Source organism: Triticum urartu, chromosome 2A (assembly GCF_056163025.1).
Source record: "Triticum urartu cultivar PI428250 chromosome 2A, HENAU_Tu73, whole genome shotgun sequence".
Taxonomy (NCBI): Eukaryota; Viridiplantae; Streptophyta; class Magnoliopsida; order Poales; family Poaceae; genus Triticum; species Triticum urartu.
Window position 1 is genome coordinate 717,261,068 of NC_141874.1, and position 24,721 is coordinate 717,285,788.

Genomic DNA, 24,721 nt, shown 5'->3' on the forward strand with positions numbered 1-24,721 from the left:
TGTATGTGCTTATCCTCCAACTGTACGTTGTGTGCACCATTAGATGTACAGTTCCCTAACACTGATGTATAAGCTGCGCTATGTGGTGACTACACCGTTTATCGTTTCTTTCTTTTAACTCCTCAAGCTTTAAGGCCTTTTTGATTCACAGGATCTAAAAAACACGTGAATAGGAAAACATAGGATTGAAATGTCATGGTCATCTCAATCCTACATGATTTTGGGTTGTTTGATTGTATCATAGAAAATACAAAGAATTCTTTCAGAGAGGTTTGGAATGGATGTTAGAAATCCTATGGGAAGTAGTGCAAAGAAATCCTTAGAAAAAATTCCTATAGGATTTAAACCAACATAGAAAAAATCATGAGAATCCTAATCCTCCAAAAAACATATGAAATCCTTTGAATCAAAGGAACCCTTAATATGCAAGGCAGAGCACATAGCACTATGCTAAAAAGGTAGACATTCTTACTGGGTTGTTTATTCATTAGTAGTACGAACATACAAGAGAATTATCGCCGTCATTCCATTGCTAGCATGTGAGCTAAAAAGTCATTTGACATATAACTGACTTGCAAAAACTTCAGAGTAGAAGTTTAGTGTTGGTAGTGTGCAACTTCCGATGATATAATTTTGTGGATTTTCAGGCAACTGAGGATTAGCAAAACCGCATTCTTGTCATTGTATTGTGCTTAGCCCCATGAAATAAACGTTGTGAGTCCTTACATTTTCTTTCTCTCAACATATAGTATGCTAATGCTACGAACTTTCTAGTATATTTTCCTTCGCTAAGACAATTTTTCTCTCGAATACGCACGAGTGTGCATATCATTCATTAAAGAAGGAGGGGAAAAGAATCCCAAAACTCCACATTGTTACAGATGCGGGTCTTTTCCCTTCTCTAAGACGATTATGTGCATACTTGTATTGAAGTTCAATCTCTGGATATATAGATTATTTTATCCAGGTAGCCAAGGTAAAATTAGTCATGTTATTGATAATGTTAGAAATGTATTCGAACTATTATTCTAATTCCTTTAAAATTCCAGCTATAGAATGCTAAATTTCTTTTTGCCAAATTTGCTAGACCGTGGTAATGTCTAGTATACAAAATGATACACATGAGGCAATTATTTCTCATATAGAGCCATGAGATTTTCTGAAAACTCTCATGCATATATAGGTTATTCCACTTTTAGGAAAAAAATGTAAATGACAGAGATAAAGAAATCATAGCTGTGGAATATTGTAAGAACCCCCAAAATGACGGCAAGGATAGTTTAAAAAAAATACATACTCCCTCCGTAAAGAAATATAAGAGCGTTTTGATAACTAACTTTAGTGATCTAAACGCTTTTATGTTTATTTACAAAGGAGTAGTAAATAACTGAACATTATGTACCCGTGGTTCCATACCAGCAACAGGCATATATGGATACTTTCTGCATGTGCTTATCTTCGTACTGGGCAATGCTATTTCGCGCTCGTGCGCTGTAACAACAATATTAGATGTGACCTAACGAACGCTCACTTTCTGAATAGTGTGATCAATAATGTGTTTGGTAGGAGTGGTAGATGTGACCTAAAAGGAACTATTATTTTATTTTTGGCCCCACGGTTGATCATGGACCTGCATACCTACCTGCTGTAGAGCATATCCTGTACTGAAACGTCTTTCTGATTAATTGTATAACCTGATTTACTTTTAGACTACAATTAAATACTCCATTTATCCGGGTTTATTAGGCCGGTGGCGTACAACTAAATGAGAAAAGAGAGCATAAATGAGATCACTATGATACAAAACTATGATACTCCCTCTGTAAACAAATGAGACTGGTACATTGGCACGTGCAAAGCACGTCAAAAATTTATAGAGGCACACCGTGAAACCATAAATTGAGGATAGGTGACAAGTTTCGGCAGACTCAGAATGGGGCCTTGCGCCATTGATGTGTACCGGTGCATGTGCAGTGAGAGGAGCGGTTGGTCAGAATAGCTACCCGCACAGATAGCCGGTAGCAGCGAAGCAGCTGAACTTTTCTTTCAAAACCAAGTATATGTGATCTTTCTAGAAAACCACAATAACTTCGTTGCACTGTAGCAGGTACTGTAGCATCAAATCCCACCGATTGACTATTGGATAACTTCTATCAATGGTTCACATTGCTTCTCAGTTTTGTGATTCAAAAGTTCAAAACTGATACACTATATAGTACTCTAGTATAGAAAAGAGAGGATAAATGAGGTCACTATGATAGCAAACTATGATACTCCCTCTGTAAACAAATATAAGTGCGTTCAAATCACTATTTTAGTGATCTTAACACTCTTATATTTCTTTACGGAGGGAGTACTAGCAAACTCTCATTTCAGTTTATAGGGCTTATCTATAAAAATTCGTTTTATAAGTCTCAGTTTTATTGATCATCAGCACTTGTTCATATTTCAAGGTGCATTAGATCGCTGCATCTCAGGATTAAGAGAAAACTCACCAATGGATGCAATTTTTTGGTTATTTCTTGTCACGCGTGCATGCAATGTAATTAATGCAATGATAAACACAGTTTTTTTAAAGGAAAAGGAGCTCATTATTTGAATACTTTTGCAAACTATGAAAAATATTCCATCACTCGTCATCTACCTTGATTGAAGAAACTCCCAAGGGGAATTGTCGATACAATTGGGTGGCTGACTACTTGGATGAGCATGGTGCATGGAATGTGCAGCGGCTCAGGGAACACTTTTGGGACTTGGATGTGCGGGAGATTCTGAAGATTCGTACTTCTCCTAGGAATGCGCAGGATTTCATTGCGTGGTTCCCTGAAAAGAGTGTCCGAAGTGCTTACCATCTCGCAACGGAAGTTCAGCATTCGGTACACTTAAGTTCCTCCAATGGTAACCCCTCCGGACGGAGGCCTATCTGGCAGTGTATTTGGAGTTCCCAAGTTCCGTTGAAAATGAAGATTATGGCTTGGAAGGCTGTTTCGGGTGCCCTTGCTACAAATGAGTGCAAGAAATATAGACACATCTCAGTTAGGGATGGATGTCCGCTATGTGGGAGAGAGAAGGAGACGAGCTTCCATGTTCTTGTTTCATGTGATCATGCAAGCAGAATTTGGACACACATGAGGCTGGTATGGCGTCTTCCTAACAATGATGTTTTACATGATACTGGACAGGACTGGCTGTTAAATGTTCTTGCGAACTGCGATGATCAAATGAGGGATTGCACGATCATGCTGATATGGCGAATTTGGTCTTTGCGCTCAGATCTCACTCATGGCAAGGAGGCTCCCCCGTTGTCGGCGACATCAGACTACCTCCAAAGTTACATGAACTCACTCAACCTATGCGGCAGATTTTCAACGGAAGAAATTATTAAAGGGAAGATGCCGAGGGTACAGGAGGCTCCATACGTAGTTCCCAGGCCGAGTGCCCCTTTGGCTTGGCCGAGGCCGCCGGCTGAATTCGCTGCCCTCTCGGTGGACGATGCTTTTATGCAGGAGGACGGGTCTGCTACGGCGGGTATGATCCTACGGCGTCAAGATGTGAGTGTTATCTTTGCAGCATACAGGTGTATATTCAATTGCAACGACACGTTGGAAGAGGAACTGCATGCGATCATGCAAGGCATGGCACTGGCCGTGCAGCATTGTTCCATGCCAATTGTTGTGCAGTCAGACTCAGCATCGACGTTGGCAGTATTGACCGGGGAGAGTTTAACCAGGTCAGCTTATGGACACTTGGGTACGGAGATCAAGCATCATATGGAGACTCGGGAGTTTGTTCCTTCAAAAATCAAACGTGAGCAAAATAGGGTAGCACATCAGTTGGCTTTGTATAGTCGTACGGAGTTCACTACTGTTGTATGGCTAGGGAGATGCCCTCCTTGTATTGAGGATTTGGTACCTCTTGATTGTAACCCTATGCATATGGAATAAAAACTCTCTTTCTATCGCAAAAAAAGAAGAAGAAACTTTTCAATTAAGCCATATAAACTGGAAGGGAGGAATATGATACTAGCCTTAGGCCTTATAATTAAGTTGCATCGGAAACACATATTTTTCCCTTGGTCTACCTCCTGCTCATGCGCTGGATGGATAATTAAGAGAGAAATCCGGAGCATATAAATCTCACTAGCATGCAGCCGATGCATGCATGCACAACATGCAGCCGATGCATGCATGGACAATTGTCGGAGTAGAAGGGTTCGTCCCTGCACAAATTATTGTGCAGGGCCAATAAAAGATTGCCATGTGTCTTTGTGGGACAACCACCCCTAATTAAGTTAGATTATTCTGTTATGGTCTAAATATTCGTCTTCGCTGGTCCTTCCTCGCCTGGCCTACGCAAAAGGAGAACTGATTTACTGAATGGCTTCACACAAGAATGGTTGCTAGCAAGTAGCAAGGACGGTTTCCTGCAATGTCCGCCCTGCAGCTGAGCCGAACCCTTCTACTCCGACCATTGTCCAACATGAAGACAGCGATGCCGTTTTTCATAAAACGGATAGGACACGAAGACATTGACTCAAAGAAAGCAAACTCCACACATGCCGATGGCAACGAGCATGTTATTCCCAACAAAGAGAAAACCCCGGCAAACCATGTGTTCGTTCATCTTCATGCACCGGCGGCCGCCGGACTCACGTAGACGAAGGCATCCAGCTCGAGGACGGCGTTCCTCCCGGTCCAGCTCGCAGTTTTCCAGAGCACGTACCCGGTGGCCATCCTGAAAACCCCGGTCCCGCCAACCACCGCCAGCTCCCGCTCCGGCATCGCGATGTTGTTGCGGCCCATCACGGTCAGCGAGCTCCCGTTATAAGGCCCGTCCTCGAGCAGCACGTTCATGGCGAGGAGCATCGCGGGGTCGCCCTGGGATGCTGTCACGTAGAATCCCTGGGCACGCCCGACGACTCTCGACGCCAGCGTAGGGCCCTCGGTGAGGCGGTCGTCCATGACCACCGTGTCACCGAACCGGGCGCCGCCGCCGGAGCCCTTCAGCGGCTGGCCGGTCCCGTTGACGATTAGAACAGTGGTGGGTTTGGGAGTGTAGGCGTCGTGCATGTAGAAGTGGAGATGTTTGGGGGCGTCCTGCGTACCCACGCCGTCGGCGGCCGAGGCAAAAAGGATGGTGGCCATGCCCGCGAGTAGCGTAGCTAGAAATGCAGAGGTGAGGCGGGAATGCATGTTGAGTGTGAGAAAGGCCGGCGTGTCGATGTCCTTAAATAGCCATGCAAGGCACTAAGGATCAATCATTAGCACGAGGGAAACAAAGTTCGTTTGTTAATCCATAGCTGGACACCAGCTGAGATGATCCTGGGTGAACAAAATTCAAAAAAGTCTGATTTTTTTGTACTTCAAAGATGAAAAAGTTTTCTATGTGCCTGCAAATTTTAATGATCATATGACATGAAGGGAGCTCGGGGCAGAAATTACAAAATCAGTGCCCTGAAATCGGAATTTTGAACCTTTCTTAAAATTCTGGTTTTTTTTCTGACCAGAGCTCCTCTGATATCATATCACCACGAAAACTTGCAAGCTCATAGGTAATTTGTTAAAACTGAGTGTAAAAAAATCATATTCTTTAGCATTTCTTTTCTATTTTTTTGTGTTCATGTGCAGGAGCACCTAAGCTCAGGTGTTGAAACGTCGTCCTGCATTTTTTTATTATATACTCACATATGTATGCTAGTTCTGTGAAATCTCGGATTTTTTCAGAAAATGCAACCAAATTTAAATAGAATTAAACAAAATGCAAAAATTGGCATCACAACATTTTCCATGTTATTTTCTTATAAATACAACATGGACGCAAACACTCACGTACACTAATCCTATGAACCCACGGCATCACGTCTTGCTGAAAAAATATCCCGGCTTTATGAAGCACACAAGTGTCATGCGAGTTGTGATTCTTGACTCGTTGTGCATCAGGTATTTTTTGTAATATACAATAGATAGATGTCACAAAGATCATGTGCAAAGTAACTGGCTATATCTACATCCGAGTTCAACCACATTTTTTCTTTAAATCATTACACATAAAGAAGTATACAACGATGAGAAGTGTTTAACAGATTATGAATAGATAAAGAGACCTGAACATAACTCAGATGTTTAGGTTTACATGTGATGAAACGGCACCCGTGCAGCCGTGCCCATATTTTTCTGGATTTATTTCAGACTTTTCAGCGATCTTCGTTCAGTGCAGTGGCGAATCTTGCACAAAATTGAAGGGTAGGCTCAAAACACCAAGTTTCTAAGTCTACTGAGCAAATTCATTGCAGTTTACATGTTAAACACCTCAGTATAATTCTCAAGTTGCATGTTTAGCTGAAATATGATTTTTGGAGGGTAGGCTTAAGCCTATTGAAGCCCCCCTAGTGGAATCGTCACTGGTTCAGTGGGAGGGGACTTTCCCGTCGACTACGAGGCGCCTGTGGTGACTGATCTCAAGATGTTGTGTCAGCTCAGTATCTCGAAGGTGTTCGTAGGAGTGGTGTGTGTGTATATGAGCATCTGCTATTGTACCGTGTTAAAAAGATTATCAAAAGAATAATATTAGTCATATAAAAAATATTCCCACTACAAGAGTGAACAGGAAGAAAATATGATAGATAACTGAAATAAAAATGACACTAGGAGTTCAGGTTATGCATGTAATCTAACAGATTATCTTTATTGGCTATACTTGTAAAAAAAATCTAAAAGAGGCCACGGTATGAAACAATGGAGGCAGAGGTTGGCAATGACTTGACAAGGGAGATGTTGGGTGGTTTGAACTCTCTCTTCTTGTTGCTTCCAAAAGGTAAAGTAAACAACATACCAATATAATGTTTACAAACATAGATGATCAAATTAAGAGATGTGCAGGTAGGCATAGATTAGCTAGTGAACTTCGAGTTATTTATCTAATTGCTTCCATGCCTCATTCATTCGCATAATCAAAATCCATAAGTTCTGGATTTTCCAAGGCAATGCTAAATTTGCATTGCCATCTCAAGTTCTCATCAATGAAAGTACCTACAACAAAGCATTTCAAAAGTTTGTTTATAGCTAATATCCATCAAACTTCAAATCTCTGTGGCGCAAATTCAGTGTAGGGATGCGAAGTATTTACATAATGTACATTCATAGATACCTGTCAACATATATTCTTGCATGGTTTTGAAACTCAGTATCAAGAACTAGATGTTTTAACTGTAAACAGTGTACCCGGAATAAATTTATTTACTTTCACATACAGAGTTATACATGACCCAGTGTATATGAAGTACATACATGGTTATAATTCAGAGTTCCAAATTGGCGCCCAAACTAATAATAGCAATAACACTTCACAATGTAAGTAAAATCATCTTGGAATTTCAGATGATTGGATGAACTCTTTTTCCAAGCTGTACAACCTGGTTCCTTCTCCGCCTTTGCTTCCCTTGTATGACTGATCATTTATAGCATTCCGGTTCACTCTTGTGATCTGAGAACTAAGATTGACTGTTGAGTTCTGGACATCCTCAAGTGTTGTCTCCACCTGTCTCATTGTAGGCCTTTCTTCACCTTTTAAACTTAAGCATGCTTCTGCCAGTCTTGCAACCACCTGAGCAACTTCAGCCCCTCCCTCCTCAACAATTTGTGTATCCAGAATATCTAATAATCGATTGTCCCTTATAAGAGACACAAAATGCGATGCTAGGCTTGTGACTTCTGACGAATGGGAATGAAAAACTGGTGTCACCCTTGTCAGTAACTCTGCTAGGATGACACCAAAGCTGTAAACATCGCTTTTCTCTGTGAGCCGACTAGTGTAGTAGTATTCAGGATCAAGGTAACCATGGGTTCCTTGAACAGCTGTAAGTATTCCTGTCTCGTCTATTGCAATTGACCTTGAAGCTCCAAAATCTGATACTTTTGATGTTAAAGTATCAGTAAGTAGTATATTTGCACATTTGATATCTCTGTGGTATACTGATATTGAAGCAGCAGAGTGTAGATATGCAATGGCCCTTGCAGTTTCCAGTGCAATCCTCATCCTATCTTTCCATGATAATGGGTTCTCACTTTGGCCATGGAGATGAAATGAGAGAGTTCTGTTCGATATGAACTCATAAACAAGTAGAGGAACCTCTGTCTCTAGGCAGCACCCAAAGAGCTTCACCACATTCCTATGGTTTGTCTGTGAAAGTATGACAACCTCGTAAATAAACTGGTCGATTTCCCTTTGAACAACAATTTTGGCCTTCTTAATGGCAACAATACGCTGATCAGATAAGATGCCTTTGTACACTATGCCATGGCCACCGCCACCAAGGATGCGATTATGGTTAAATTTGTTGGTTGCTTGGTCCAACTCTTCCAAACTGAAAATCCTCATTCTTTCCGCTATATCTTGGTTTGAAGAGATTAGCTGTTGCAGAAGCAATCCATGATTTTTCTTGAAGAACTTTCGTCTCAAATTCTTGGCTCTTCTTTGCTTAAATTTATTGGTGATTTTGGAAATACCCAGAAGAGAAAACACTATGCCAAAACCCGCACTAATTGCAATTATGGTAATCAAACCTACGGATAATGAAAGTAAGGATCGATAGTAGTACACGATGTCTGCATTTCACAAATTTGAACTTAAATTGAAAACAACTCAGCCAAGCCATGACAAAGGTTCGCTTAGAATATTTATCAGAGCAATCATATTGGAAGTATTGTTTCCACATCAGTGATCACCTGGTTTACTAGTTTTCCTTTTGTGTTGTCTTCTGTTTGTGAATGGTGATGCTTTCATAGTATTAAGACAACTGATTTTAAACTGGAAAATGTATTTAGTAGCATTATGTAGTCGTTCTACTATTGTACTACATAACAAAAAATTCGTAATTCTATGGACCTTAATTATCATTAAGCAAGGACTTGTACCAAGTGTAGTTATATTTGTACCTGGGAGGCGGCTGGCACTTTTTTTCGCTGAACATTGGTATGTCCCTCGCATATTGGTGCAGGTTCCGTTCTGGCATACATCAGGCTGTAGGCACTCGTCGATATCTGAAAAGAGGGAGAACAAGTTCAGATAAAAGGCGGAGTATGTTCAAAGTGCAGTTCAAGCCTATTGAACAAGTCATTTTCGGACAGGATTGCATATTCTACAAGAGGAAATTTCAAAGGGAAGTCTTGGCCCTGATTTGAGCACGGGGATCTTTAATTTGTTCAGGTGAACGAATTTCTTCATGAACTATCATTTTGTGCTCATTCCGACAGTAGCGAGCCGTTGTCAGAAATAAATCTTTTCTGATGATGCAAGGAAAAAGGTGCCTATTTAGCAGACATAATTCTTCTCTGAAAACCCAAAACTTAATATAATGTAGTAAAAATACTCCACTAAACTTTACTCGGCCGTTTACTCCTCTATTTTTTTAGGGGATCGGCTAGAGATGCTCTAAAAGCCCAATATCACATTCACATATGCTACAGTATAAAAAAGTAACTACTCCTAATAGAAGAAGCTCTCTCAAAAATAAAGGGGCCGGTGTCGGAAGTATTACCTCCGTTCTCAAATTAGTTGTCTTAGATTTGGGACAGAGGGAGTAGTACTTATAGTGGTAGGGGTGGTACCTTGGCATCCATTAACGATGTGAGGGTTGCCTCCGTATCCATTCGAGCAGTTGCAACTTACTGCACCGTAATGGTTGCTAACGTTGAGAGCGACGCTGTTCAAGCTTATGCATCTCCAACCAGACTCAGAACCGAGATCCCTCACGAGCAGGTCACGATCGGCTTCCACATCCAGCCACCATTCCAGCACCGTGGGTACGCTGGTCACGTTGGCATAGCTACCCAAATCCTGATATGTGGCATTTTGTACGGCTGCGATGTTGATCCCGGTGAACCACCCGCGATCGACCATGAACGCAGCCCCGAACGGATGAGCAGCCCCGAACGGAGTGCCGTCCAACCGATTGAACTGCACACCGTACGCAGCCAGACTCTGCGAGATGGTCGTCCGGCAGCAGCCGATGCCCGAGCACGAGGTGTGACCTGGATCCGGAATCCCGAAGTTACACAGCGCAGCGCATGCGCCGACATTAGCCCCGTCTCCATTGCTCGTAACTGTTTGTTGGGCGATGAGGTAGGCGACGAGGCTGCACCCGATGACCACGAAGACGTTGTGCTCAGTTGACACCGCCAGCCGCACTCCGGTATTCTGACCGGGCCAGGCGGCGTCGGGCCATGCGGCGCCAAAGCCGAGAGATTGCGGCCGCGTCATGTTTTCGTAAGACCTCAGAATCCTTCTCTGGACACGCACGGTGCCTTCCGAGAGGGATATGGCGTCCACTTCCACGCCGTCGCCGAGAAACAGCTTCGGAGGGTGGTGTGTCTCGTCGCAGGTGAGGTTGAAGTTCCTCTGGAAGCAACCTGGTCGGAAGCCGAAAGGGTAGGGGACGATGACGTTGCCGCAGGCCATCGGGCAGCCCGGCAAGGCGGCTACGGTTGCCACGAGGAGCTGAACTGCCATCAGTACAACTAGTATTGGCACGAGGAGCGTTGCTTGTGGGGAAGGAATGGAGGGAAGGAGAAGGATCATCTTCTCCTCCTGCAACTTGAGCATGCTGTTGTGAATTATAGCTAGACGTACGCTTGGTGATACTCGTGCTGCTAATCGAACTCCTCTTATGTAGAAGAACTAAATGTTGGGTCTTCTCTTGCTTGACTTCAACGTCCACTCCGAGCTAGTAGGGCACTAGCTAGACTAGTCACTCTGACTAGTTGCCTTTGGTACTGTCTTAAGTAGAAAGACTTTGGTCTTCTCAGTTGACTTCAACGCCGACCAGGTACAGTAGTGCACGGATAGTCATATAGACTGGTACTCAATATGGGCATGTTTTGCCTGTCTAGTGCTAGCCGAGTTAGAACCGTCCTCGTCCTACAGTATTTTGTTCAACCTCAGCTCAAACGTGTCTCTTTGGTAAGGAAAAGTCTATGCCTTAGAAAGGAAGGGGAAATGCGTATGGCATAATCTCTTCTGTTTTATGTGGAAACTCAAACTCGTGCCCAGCTTTGGCTACTGTTGGTCAGGTCAGTGGCCACACCGTGCCATCCGGGTTCGGTGGAAGGCCTCGCTGAAGGTTCCAAGTGTACAGGCAATGTCAATTTTGATGACCGCCGGGCCGGGCGAGAGGGAAAGAAGAGAGTTCCTCGATGCAGCTCGACCAGGCCTCATGGAATGGCAACTTTTATGACCGACGGCGGGTCTCAAGGCGTGGCGTAGTGGAGTCTTGGCAATGGACGTGAGTGGATGAATACATGTGGAATGGTGGTGTTGCCTCGCATCATGCTGACATCAACCTCATGAAATTCTAGCCGCAAACACTTCTAGTGTCGACCATGCATGTATCCTTTTGGTGTCGACCTCGTAGAATTTTAGCTAAGCTAATATTTCTAGTTCACGAGCTGTCAATTAGTTATATTGCAAAATAAATTTTGCTCCCGGTCTTGAGGCTTGGACTAGTCAATCAACCTGAGCTTCCTCGGCACAACAAAAACAACAAACTCAAAAAGGTTAATGGACCGATGCTCGATGAGGAGCAAGTAACAACTTAGAGTGGTGTAGCAACTTATTTCAACACTAAATTTGCATTGCCTTCTTGTCACTGAAAGTACTTGCAATGTAAAATTTCACAAGTTAGCCCAGTGCTCTCAAAACCTATGTGATGCAAATTCGGCTCTTGAATGTGTGTGTATTGGGGGGGGGGGGGGGGGGGGGGGGTTACAATATGTACATTCATGGACCCATCAACGTACTCACAAACTTTCAGAATTAAGTGTGCAAACTGCATGTTTAATAGAAAACTGTAACTTGGTTCATTTTATTTACTTTTGCATATTTGGTCCTGCATGACTCTAGCATAGGAAATACACATATGGTTACAATCAACCGTTCATAATTTACATTCGGCTGTTGATTAAGAAATTTACATGTGGCATGTACCATGGCACCCAAACTAACAATACTACCTGACTCATTTTACCATGCAAGTAAACTCATCTAGGAATTTCGGATGATTGGATAATCTCCTTTTCCAAGCTGTATAACCTAGTTCCTTCACCGCCTTTGTTCCCCATCCATGGCTGATCTTTCATAGCACTCTGATTCACTCTTGTTATCTGAGAACTGAGCTTGACCTTTGAGTTATGCACATCTTCAAGTGTTGTCTCCACTTGCCTCATTGTAGGTCTTTCTTCCCCTTTTAAGCTTAAGCATGCTTGTGCAAGTCTTGCAACCACCTCAGCATCTTCAACTCCTCCTTCATGAATAATTTGTGTATCTAGAATATCTGACAAGCGATTGCCGCTCATTAGTGATACAAAGTGTGATGCTAGGCTTGTTCCTTCTGATGAATGAGAAGAAAAAACTGGTGTGACACTTGTCAATAGCTCTGCTAGGATGACACCAAAACTGTAAACATCACTCTTCTCCGTCAATCGACTCGTGTAGTAGTATTCAGGATCAAGGTAACCATAGGTTCCTTGGACAACTGTAAGTATTCCTGTCTCGTCTATTGCAATTGACCTCGAAGCACCAAAATCTGATACTTTTGCTATTAAAGTATCAGTAAGTAGAATATTGGCACATTTGATATCTCTATGGTATACTGATATGGAAGCTGCAGAGTGTAGATATGCAATAGCCCTTGCAGTTTCCAAAGCAATCCTCAATCGAGTTTTCCATGACAAATGGTTCTCACTTTTGCCATGGAGATGACAAGAGAGAGTTCCATTCGATATGAATTCGTAAACTAGTAGAGGAACTTCTGTCTCGAGACAACAACCAAAAAGTTTCACCACATTCCTGTGGTTTATCTGTGAAAGTATGGCAACCTCATTTATGAACTGGTCGATTTCCCTCTGCACAACAATTTTGGCCTTCTTGATGGCCACGACACGTTGATCAGATAAGATGGCTTTATACACCGTGCCATGCCCACCGCCACCAAGGATCCGATTATGATCAAATTTGTTGGTTGCTTGTTCTAGCTCTTCTAAGCTGAAAATCTTCATCTTTTCGGCTATATCTTTGTTCGAAGAGATTAACTGTTGTAGAAGCAGTCCATGGTTTTTCTTAAAGAATTTTTGTCTGATCTTCTTGGCTCTTCGTTTCTTGAGTTTTTTTGTGACTTGGGCAACACCTAGGAGTGAAAATAGTAGTCCAAAACCAGCAACGATTGCTATTATGGTAATTAGACCTGCAGAAAGCGGACATAAGATTGATTGAACAATATATGTTGTGTTCACTTCAAGAAATCAAGCTACCGAGCTCAATTTTTCAAACTACTGAATTGTAAAATGAAAATGTTTTCTTGGGAAATATGACTACTGGGCCATTCACAATGGAAGTACTTTATACCCTTCCTTTTAGTCGTCCATGTTTGAGTGATCTACAACCCTAGGCATGATTTGAGTAAGCATTAGAGATAACTAACTGTAAACTAAATATTAAGCGGTTAGGTCCTAGTAATAGTAGTATTTAACAAAAATAAGTTCCTAATATAAATTTATTGTATTTTTGTTCAGGGACAAAACTAAGCTCACAATAGTCGAGGAACAAAACATGAAAGTTTGTCTTTGCAATTATCAACAATGGAAGACTTCTATCAAAGGTGTTTTATGTACCTGCTAAGCTGATGATTCTTTTCTTTGCTGAGCATCTGTATGTCCCTGGCATATTGATGCATGTTCCATGGCAGGGATAAACATCTGGCCGTAAGCACTCATCGATATCTGAAGAGGAAAAACACAATGTTGGAACCAAGGGGGTTTTACATCGAATGGTAAAAACTAAGATAACACATGCATGTGATCTCATAACATTATAACTACCGAGACTAGGTAAGAACATACCAAAAACTGTTACTAACATACCTGGGCACCCATTAGCAATGTAAGGGTTACCCTCGTATCCTTTAGAACAGTTGCACCGCCTTTTTTCATAAATCTTCAAAAACATAGTAGCTATCGTTGTTCAAGCTTAAACTTCTAAGTTCCGAAGAATTGGGCTGGACAGACAACGACAACATGTCCTCCAACACTACCAGAACACTCTCAACCATGGCTTGCTCGCATGGATAAGTTGAGTTGAGCATCATATCGTTTTCATTTCTGTTGAACCAGTCCTGATCAACAATAAACACAGCAGAGGCGTTCATTCCCTGCCCAGACCGCTGTCTATGGGTTAACCATCTAATGTCGTCCATCACCATATACCTATAAGTGTTCGTTATAGAAAGTTGAGTACATGACATACTCCGCAAGACATACCGGAGACCTGCACTATGTGTGCATCATGTATCAAAAGGGGGTAAGGGTTTAGCCGCAGCAAGCTCTAGCACCTATAGAGACACGCTACAACTTGCGTCTATTAGAGATAAGTAAAGGGAGCGTGTACAAACCACCAACACACGTTGTGCAACGCAACCCCACTGGGTGCGCCCACGCGGAGCATCTATCCTATCGCAAACATAACAGAGCCTTGCATTCCCCTTTGCACCACCCATGAAGAAGAATCCCCAAGTCTTTTATTTGGCAAGTTTTAATATATATTTAGTTCAAGTTGCGCAAGCTATATTGCTAACAAAATTAAGGGTGGGAAATTTTAGAGATTAAGGTTAAAGTTGTTCTAGATCAAGTCGACCGACTCAAGTTGTCCATAGCCGTGGACACGACTAATTGAATATATTTATCCCTACGATGGTGCATCCATATGCCCATTATAGGCTCCAGATGCACGCTCGTCAAAACCAGTTGTTGGACCATTATAGGCATGAACCGAAAGATTCTAAATGACATGGCACTCCCCTTTTACATCACTAGTCAAGGAAAATCACCCAACAAACCCGTATCAAGAGTCCGGTCGAAGATTTAAATCAGACTCAAACCATATGCCATTATGGCTGGGATGGATAAGTCCACGACCAGGGTGCCCACCCAGCAAATTAAAACGTACCAAAAAAGGAAAATGGTGTCAGCTTGTAACCAGTGGGAAAAGATCAACAGTTTGAGTACCGGTTGAGGGGTGATGGGGGTAAACCTCTCCCACATGTGGTTAGTGCATTTAGTCTTGAATTCAAATGCCCATGATCTCGGGTCCTAGTTCGGCTCGAGTGGAACAGAACACCATGCACTCAAACATGGCTTCCCACGGCTATCTTCCTAACTTACTATCTCATTTTGCACATAGCATCATCAACAACATGGTGTATCTGAACCAGATTAACAGTGTAATAACCCAAGGTTACAATAGGAGGTTAACATGGTAAAACATAAATATTAAGCATGCATACTACTGTAAGGCAGGTCGAACAAGGCTTCTACACAAACAAGCAGGTCTTGCTAGGATCGGGTAAAACCAAGGCAATATAGTGGAGTGTCAAAAACAGGCTATGCATCATATAGGTATCGAGGACACACAAATCGTAAAGCTAATGCAAGCATGGGGGAGCATGGGATCAGATATAATCAAGGGTGGCGGTAAGCCTTGCCTGGTGTCCAGGCTTGGCAGAAGACCACTCATTGCCCGTATCCCACGTCATCTTTGGATATTTTTTTCCTGCTTTTTTAATTTCATGAACATTTTTCCAATATGCAAACTTTTATTTCAAAGTTCGCATTTAAAAAAAAATGGAACTTTTTTATGTCCTAAATTATTTTAAAGAAGAAAAAACTGAAGAGAAAAACAAAAGGCAAAAAAACGGGGCATCTCGCACAGCACATCGGCCAGCAAACTCATTGCCACCAGAGCACCGCCCCTACCAAAAATGTCGATGATGCATGGACATAGTCTCGGCCTCAAGCCGCACACTGTCTCAAGATCGTATATCGCCACCGAAGCCAACCAGAGTAAAACCTCCGTCCGCCACCTTCACTCACTAGTTTTGGAACTTGGCCCGGCCATTGATCTCTAGCAGCGAGAAGGGGAAATTAAGGAGGGCGAAGGCGGTGGATAAAGGTTTGGGTGGCGGTGGCTGCTTTCTTGTGAAGCGATCTGAAGGGTCGTATCCTTATCAATGTAATAAGAAGATGGATGTGGCTAGTTCTCAATCAACTGAGATTTAACGAAGCCTCACTCAAGTGATATAACATGCAAGAGAGAAAAAAAGAAAAAAAACTAATAAGAAAATTTAACAAAATTCTAATGGATGATGAACAGAGGGAAAGTTGGGAGAGCGGTGGTACCTTGACATCCGTCAACGATGTAAGAGTTGCCTTCGTATCCATCCGAGCAGTTGCACCTTACTTTGTTCACTGCGTCGCCGATGTAGGCAGCGAAACTGTTCAAGCTTATGCATCTCCAACGAGATGCAGAACGTGGATCCTTGACGACCAAGTCACGGTCGCTATCTACGTCTAGCCACCATTGCAGCACGGTGGGCATGCTGGACGGACCGTTACCGAAATCATCATTGACAAAATCATTGAAGCTGACAGTGTTCTGCATGGTGCCTACGAACCACTCGCGATCGACTATGAACGCGGCCACCGACGCACGGCTTTGGCCCGCGTACGCTGCCGCCGTATCGTCCAAATCCTTGAACTTCACCTGGTACCCGGGGTAACGCTGCGCGATGGTCGTCCAGCAGCAGCCGACGCCCGTGCACAAGGCGTCCCGGGTTTTCCCGTTGCACAGCGTGGAGCATGTGCTGACATACTCGCGACCCCCGTCACTGACTGCGACGAGGTAGCCGATGAAGTTGCACCCGATGGCCACAAAGACGTTGTGCTCGGTGGACACCGCGAGCTGCGCGCCGCCGCTCTTGTACACTTCCGGCAGGCCGCCGTACCACGAGTAGTTGTGGTCGATAGATCTCCTCGCGCCGACGGCACCGTTTGTGTAAAGTGGTCGGAATGCCACGACCTTGGTCTGCACATGCACCGTGCCGTCCGCCAGGGAGATGGCGTCCACCTCCACGCCGTCGCCCAGGAGCAGCCTCGGCGGACGGCGCGTCTCGTCGCAGGTGAGGTTGAAGCCCTTGCGAAAGCAGCCTCGCCGGAAGCCGAAAGGGTATGGGACGGTGACGTTGCCGCAGGCCTGCGGGCACCCAGGTAAGGCTACCTGGACGGCGGCGACGGCTGTCGCCATGAGGAGCTGAAGTGCCGTCACCGTTGCGACGATGAGCTTTGCTTGTGACATGCTGTTGGGCAAGCTTGGCTTGGGAACGTGCTAGACAGCTCACAGTCGTACTAGTAGTCTATATCTCCTCCACAATTGGTGTAGAAAAACTTTGGTCTTCTAAGTTGACTTCAACGCCGACCAGATACAGTAGTACGTACGCGTATAGACTAGTCAATGTAAGCATGCTGCGCTCCCTATCTATATCTAGTAGCTGAATTAGTAAACGCATAGACTAATCCTGCCTGTCTAGTAGCTCAAGTGACATCTCAATCGTCCTATTTGGATATAAACTTGAGCTCAAACAGGACGTCTCTTTGGTACAAGCTGGAAAGTCTATGCCGTCGTAAGAAAGGAAAGGGAAACGAGTGTGGCAAATCAGTGATTTGACAGTCTTGTGTTTTATATGTGGAAAGGAAATTCAAACTCGTGTCCAACTTGGCTGCTGTTGGTCACAGCATGCCATCCGAATTGGGTGGATGGAGTGTGTTCGCTAGGCAGGTTGGTTCAAGAGCTCGCTGAAGGTTCCCAGGCTACCAGGCAATGGCAATTTTGGTGACCAGCCGGCCGACAGCGAAAGAAAGAAGAAAGTACCTCGACGCAGCTCGGCCCCGTCTAGGCGCGATCGACACCCCCGCTTGGCCGGAACTCAGTTGAGCATTTCATCCAACACGTCGGCTGCAAGGTCGGGAATTCAGAATCGAATCAAAGGAACCCGTCAATGCAATCTTCTATCTATTCACGGAAAATTATTGACTCTTTAACGAGTTGCTCACCATAGATTCCGATCCCCACCGACTCAATCAGCAGCGAGCACCAAGCCACCAACCACCTCGGGAAGAAATTACAAGTGGTGGACGACCCTGCGACTGCGAGAGTGCATGGCCGCCAGACTGCCGGTCTCCTGCGTACCCACAAGCCCTGGCCGCGCCGGCCGCCAGCCGCCGTGCTGCCGAGCAGACCCCCCAGCCGACGACCAGCCCAACCGGTCAACCGCACTAGCACATGGATGTTATGGACCTTATGGTAACCGCCGCTCCATTTTCTCTGCCAGGCGCTGCTCTTTATCCCAGTTCCTATTCCGCGCCTTAAAGGCCCGGTTATCTCTACTCCTAAATCTCTACTTTAATCTCTACTTTTGACAACCAATCCTATATTTTGCCTACGATCGTCTTATAGGCGACCTTTCGTTTAAGCACAACTAATTTGTGCTGGCCTTTTGACGTTTGCATTAACTCGGTTAGATCGGCACTTTCCCAAAACAACGTAATGCATTAACTTATTTAAAATTAAATTTGAATCAAATCAGCAATTAACAAAAACAACATCATGCATTAACCCATTCAAATCAATCGACACTTTCCCAAAACAACGTAATGCTTTAAGGGGGTGTTTGGTTCTAGGCTTTGCATTGCCACACTTTGCCATATATTTTTATCAAACTTGCCTAAGTTTAGTTTATCAAAATGAGAGCCACAAGTTGCCAAGAGAGAATTTTATCACACTTTGTGTGTGTATGCCATGTGGGGTCCTAGTGTGGCTTGTCTAAGGTGTGGCTTGAACCAAACAAACACCTAAGTTGATCAAACTTGCCTAACGTTAGATGTGGCGGCAAAGTTAGTCACAAACCAAACAACCCCTAACTTATGCAAATCAAATATTAAAAAATCTCAATCAAATTGGCACTTAATAAAAACAACATCATGCATTAACTCATTCATATCAAATCTTAAGAAAATCTCAACTAAACCCAAACTTTCCTTGTCTTTCAGTACTCATACCCAATCAAATCAAGTCTTGCCAAAAAATCAACTATAATCAAAGTTGGCGAGCCCATTTGACGCCTGCATGCGTTTTTAAATTTTTTATGTTTCTTTTTTGGTTTCTTTTTTGTTTTATGTTTCTATCACTAACCTATTCTTTTGTGCTCGGCATCTCTACACTTAAAAGGGCAGTAGGTAGGTCGTTCCTTCCTTCAATACTACCCCCGCCATCAATCGGCAGTACCCCCTCGGTCCTCCTCCCACCGATTTCCTTTTAGGGCATGTACAATGCTGGTGCTTGGGCCAGGCGCTAGGATTCAGTTACTAGTTGTTATGATCCAATCCTAGTCGATTGAAGGATTATTGCTAGCATCGATGCCGGGACTACCGTCGGGTTCTTCGTTCTTACTCGTTCTTACCTATTGATGCCGCCTCGATCCTGGGCCTTACAGTGTGCACAAGGAATATTTCAGGCTTCTGGTCTTGGGCTCATGAAACAAATGGATGTTTCTCGATTCGTCCTGCATACCGCATGTTGGTAAACACAAAAATTATAAGAGAGGGTTGGCTGGTAACAGTGGTACTTCGGACACGGTGTCAGTGGCGAAGCAATGGACTAATATGCGGGGCATTGCGGTACCAGCGAAGCTTAAGGTTTTATTGTGGCGTCTCGCAAAGCATTCAATCCCTACCTTGAAAATTTTAATCATAGAAAGATGTTTGATGCCTTACTTTGCCGACTATGTGGTATGTGTGATTCGTAGAAGCATGTACTAGTTGGATGCACTTTGGCCAGGTCGGTGTGGGCTCTTGCAAAGGAGGAATTGCTTGAACATATGATTATGACTACAATCACGAATGCAAAATTTTGGCTAGCTACTATGCATGATTTGTTGCAGTGAGATGATTTTGAAGAGATAATGGTGACCTTATGGGCAGTTTCGTACCCCCATAAGAAAAGCTATCTATGAGCAGGAATTTTAGGCCCCAATGTCCACTCGTCTTTTTGTGAAGCACCACATGGTAGAGATCAAAGCCACTGCATGTCCACGGTGAACAATGGCACAACTTGCTCGTGTTACAGTTTGGCAGCCATCGATTAGACCACGGCAAGGATTTATGAAAATAAATGTGGATGGGGCGCTTGGAAGACATGGTGTGAGAGGTGCAGAGGCTGCAATTTGTCGGGTAATTACATGGGTTCATCAGCGGTCACTTCTATGAGCATTACCAACGTACTACATGTTTCACAGACTATGGAACCAGTTGTACAAATGTTTTTGTACAGAACACTGTTAAAAAATTCTAGTTTTGGTACAATTTTTTTTTTATAAAAATGAAAAGAAATTAGAACACATTACAATATAGCTAATTGTTATTTTAAATTTTTTTTGAGAAAAAATTGTTATTTTAATGTAAATGTAACATAAAAATATTACTTTGGCCCGTCCAGAGCTTGGGCCAGCCTGTACCTGGTGCACAATGTATTCGAAAAGGGAACACCAAAGAATAGAAAAATAAAGAAAAGAAAACAAAGAAATTGAACAAAAACATTGAAACCGAATACAAAACCGGATCGACAGAAAGACCACACTACAGTCTACAATCGCATCTTGATATCACACAAAATTAGGAGCTCGACCGGGCCACATGGGACCGACTACAGCTGCAAGTGAGCGCTCTTTATCTCGCTCACAATAGGTATACTTTGCATGCTGGGCACGACCAAAAAATATAGTTCAAACGAGTAGGTTGAACGCTGTGTGACCGTTTTGTTCCATTTTCTTAGAATAACGACTTAGCTTTATTGATTTCAGAAAGAAAAAGTTCATATTGAAATAGCCAAAACAACTACCAACAAGAGAGTTCCCAAGTAAAACCAAATCTTTTCATGGCGTTGTTGCCAAAACTGCAGGAGAGTAGCCCACCCGAAAATGCGAGAAACGGAAATCATTGGATACACCATGATCGGAAACACACTTCTTGCAAGGGATGTCGTTAGACTAATACTTTGTAGCTAGACCGACAATAAACAAGACCGAATGCATGAAAGGCAAACACTAACAACCACTAGTTCCATGGAGTGGATCATGATGGGGACACCATGATGGGGATGATGAGCTAGTCCATGTAACTGTCTTCCTTATGACAATGCTTCTATCCCTGGGACACTGTCATACAGGACACAAATCTCACAAAAGAGGACTTAACTCTATGGCACACATTGATATGTGGCTCCCCTCACCTCCCGGAGCCGAAACGGCTAATGGAGGTGATATGAACCACTAGTGAAGATTGGAACACTATCGTCTGATTTGGGCATGATGGGTCCATTTACACCAATGCCAAAAATGGTTTAATGGTTCCCGCGACGGCATATACAAGAAGCTCAGAGGAGAACTCGTATGTATGTGTGGAATAATAAAAGGTAAAATAGAATACTAGTCTCGTCTCTAAGATTTGCTCAAGTGTTGCATGATGGTTCCATTTTACTGATCATGGGCATAAGTTGGTATAATAAGAATGCTGACAACTTTGATGATGTAGTGTTAGAAGGACACTGTGTTGAACTCTCCCAGATTGATTGTTATACTAATATATCCTTTTGTCACAAGTTTATGGTATATAACACAAAGGTGTTAATGTATCCACAATTCCTTACGCCATGAAGTATCGAGTTTCATCATACCGGATGACGCGCTTTGGGGTTTGTCAAACGTCAACCGTAATAGAGTAATCATAACGGCAACTTACAGATTCATCGAAAAAGTATGACAAGGGACTAGATAGCTTGAGACTGAAATTTGCTCCGCTAATAGTGGAGAGATATTTTTAGAGCCCTCTTGGTGTGAAGGTATCCATCATCGTCTGGCCTGACACAACTTGACTTACTCACGGGGATTCCAGAATACGGGACAAAACCGATAACAAGGAAACTGACATAGTGATCAAGTTGTAGGTCATGGGATGTTGATAAATCTCACCTCGGGTTCTGTAAAGTATCGCAAAGCAAAAGTAATTGCACATGGTAACTACAGGTTCAGTCAATATTCATTCTTGTGGCTATAGGGGTCAATATAGTTGTCCACGTTTATGCGGTTGATCATTGAATAGGAGTTCTGGTCATGTCTATACTTTACCGGACATGTGGGGTCACACGCATAAGGGTCATCGTTCTGTTTAGTACTAGACGAATTAGGACCATCGGAGAAACTCGTTGAAATAGTTTCGGAGATATTAAATTTCTTTTTCGAGAAAGACTCAAAAGTGTTCCGCAGAGACCAAAAGTGTTTTAGAGAAAACCAAATAAAACCGATGCCAAAAGTTACGGAGGAGAATGACTTAACACCAAGAAGCATACGAGGACTTCAGAATTTTTTCGGAGTGTTCTAGAAGGGGCTAAGACACCATGAGCCAGCCTTATAGACAATGCGTCTACGGTGGCTGGCCGAATGGGCCTTAGGGACCCATGAGGTGGACGCCACCCCTAGGTTTGCCTCCCAAGCCAAGGGGGTGTGGTTAGGGTGAGGTGGGGCCCACTCCATGGTGCAATGCCCCTAGGGGGAGGGTGACTCTCCTCCAAGTCTCCTCCCTCTCCCTACCCCTATAAATAGTGGAGGGGGCAGCCCCTCTTTCGCACACAATTCCAGGCACAAGATTGCCTCTCTCTCTCTCTCCACGGGAAGTTATTCCATTACGCCATAAGGCTGCTCCACCCATAGTTCTCCAACGCCGCTAGGTTCTAGACGTTGAATTGCTGCCGGGTCAGTGACTACATATACCTGGAGACCTACACAGAGATCGAGCTTTCGATCTTCATTTAAGAGAAAAAAATTTCATGGTTGGGAGGTTAAAAATTCTAACTACGGGAATTTGCACCAACGATCTTCGCCAACTCTTCTTTTGCTGTAACTCTAGTTTGTAATCTAATCTAATCACCATTTGCATCCTTATAGTGTTTCTGGTTTTGATTCGTAGGACGGTTTTTCTTTTGTACTACGTTTTTCAACAATACAATGGTACTTATTTAAGGAAATGCTAAAAATCTGATGTCGGAATTTTAGGCATGGGAAATCAAACTTTCATCCCTAAAAATCTGTTGACCACTGTGTATTCGGGTCCTTTATTTACTCATGTATTTTTCATTTCGAAAAGAGAAAAAAAATTGTTTTCTTGTGGTTGTATGGTTAGAGGGACAGTGGTATCCCCAGCCCACCAAGGGTCAAGTCCTGATGCTCGCATTATTCCTGAATTTATTTTAGGATTTCTGGCGATACGCTTTCAATGGGAGGAGACATTCCCGTCGATGACGAGGCGCCTATGGTGATTTCGTAAATCTCAAAATGATATGCCGGCTTAGTCTCTCGGAGGTGCTCATAGGGGTACGGTGTGCGTTTGTGTGTTCATAGGGTGAGTGTATGCGTCTATGTATGAGCGCTTGCGTCTGTACTGTGTTAAAAAGAATATATACTACTATGGAATATGGAATAGAGTACTCTCTTAGTATAAAAATATGTTGCATGCTAGCTTTTGTAAGTTACCTTGGCATCCATCGGCGATGCAGGGATTGCCCTCGTATCCTTTCGAGCAGTTGCACCGCGGCCGCTGGTAATCGTCGTCGTTGTAGACCACGATGCTGTTGGCGCTTATGCATCTCCCGGGATCAGTCGACAAGCCATCCGGCAGCCGGAACATGTCCTTGTCACGGTTCATATCCAGCGACCATCCTAACACGGTCGGAACCACCGTCGAAGCAGCAATCCTCTGCGGCTCCGCCGAGTAATCCAGCTGCAGCACGAGCCCCTTCTCGGCGAACCAGTCCCGATCGGCAAGGAACACCGCTCCGTACCTGGAGGAATCGTTGGGTCTCACTCTGATCTGGGCCAGATCATTGATCTGGATGCCGTAGGACGAGAGACCCGGCCGCGGGACGGGCGTCTGGCAGCAGCCGACGCGGAGCACGAGGCGTCGCTCACCCGCCCAGGGCCGTGCGCCTCCGAGCAGTACGCGGCGCAGACGCTGACGAAGCGGCCCGCGTCGTCGACGAGGCTGGCCACGAGGTTGCATCCCAAGGCCACGAACCGGTTGCGCTTCGCGGACACCGTCAGGCGGCCGGCGGACCACGTGCGGTTGAACTTCTCGGGGTTCTCGCTTAGCGAGAAGTTGATCATCCTGGTGTTGATCCGCAGGGTGCCGTCGAGAGAGACGGCGACCACTTGCACCCATGCAGCGTCGTCGCCGGCGAACAGCCTCGGCGGCTGGGTCGTGTCGTCGCAGGTGAGGTTGAAGCCCTCGCGGAAGCAACCGTGCCCGATGCCGAATGGGTATGGGACGGTCACGTTGCCGCAGGCCTCGGGGCAGCCAGGCAAGGCTACCGGCGGCGCGGCTAGTGTTGTGGCTGCTATGAGATGAAGCGTCAGTGGTGCAATCACGGCGCCGATCTTTGCTCTTGTGGAAGGAGTAGATGGAGCCAGCATCATCTTTGCTGCTGCAGATCTTGCTCAGGTGAGCAGTCTGGTACTCAGGTGGTGTAAGCGACCGCACTCTTTGGCACTTGGCAGAACGGAAAGTGTACACGAAAGGAAGGGGCAGGAATGTCGCATGCTGATTATTTACCCCTTTTCGTGTGGAAATGATGCATCTCTGATTTGCCTTTAGAAATAACGGGTCTTCCTGGGCTATCGGAAAGTCTGGATCGATGCAAGATTCACCACCAGACGAAATGTTTACATTCTCAGCCTAGATATGTCGTACTTACTTGAGTGTGGCCGCTCCGGATGTCAAAAGTAAGTAGATATGCACTG

The 24,721-nt window shown here is 44.2% G+C and overlaps 1 protein-coding gene and 2 pseudogenes across 2 annotated transcripts; all 3 read right to left on the minus strand.

Moving 5' to 3' along the window:
* Positions 1-4,553: 4,553 nt before the first annotated feature.
* On the minus strand, positions 4,554-5,192 carry LOC125538105 (dirigent protein 22 pseudogene; annotated as a pseudogene).
* Positions 5,193-7,213: 2,021 nt separating this feature from the next.
* On the minus strand, positions 7,214-10,615 carry LOC125534276 (wall-associated receptor kinase-like 8). Its single transcript, XM_048697539.2, has 3 exons — positions 9,606-10,615; positions 8,934-9,038; positions 7,214-8,561 (listed from the first exon to the last, which is right to left on the minus strand). Exons 1-3 carry the CDS (start codon positions 10,597-10,599, stop codon positions 7,360-7,362), a joined length of 2,301 nt encoding a protein of 766 aa, XP_048553496.2. The 5' UTR covers positions 10,600-10,615; the 3' UTR covers positions 7,214-7,359.
* Positions 10,616-11,836: 1,221 nt separating this feature from the next.
* LOC125540016 (wall-associated receptor kinase-like 5) lies at positions 11,837-24,397 on the minus strand (annotated as a pseudogene). Its single transcript, XR_015617552.1, has 3 exons — positions 23,459-24,397; positions 13,662-13,769; positions 11,837-13,234 (listed from the first exon to the last, which is right to left on the minus strand). The product of XR_015617552.1 is annotated as a wall-associated receptor kinase-like 5 (transcript).
* Positions 24,398-24,721: the final 324 nt, after the last annotated feature.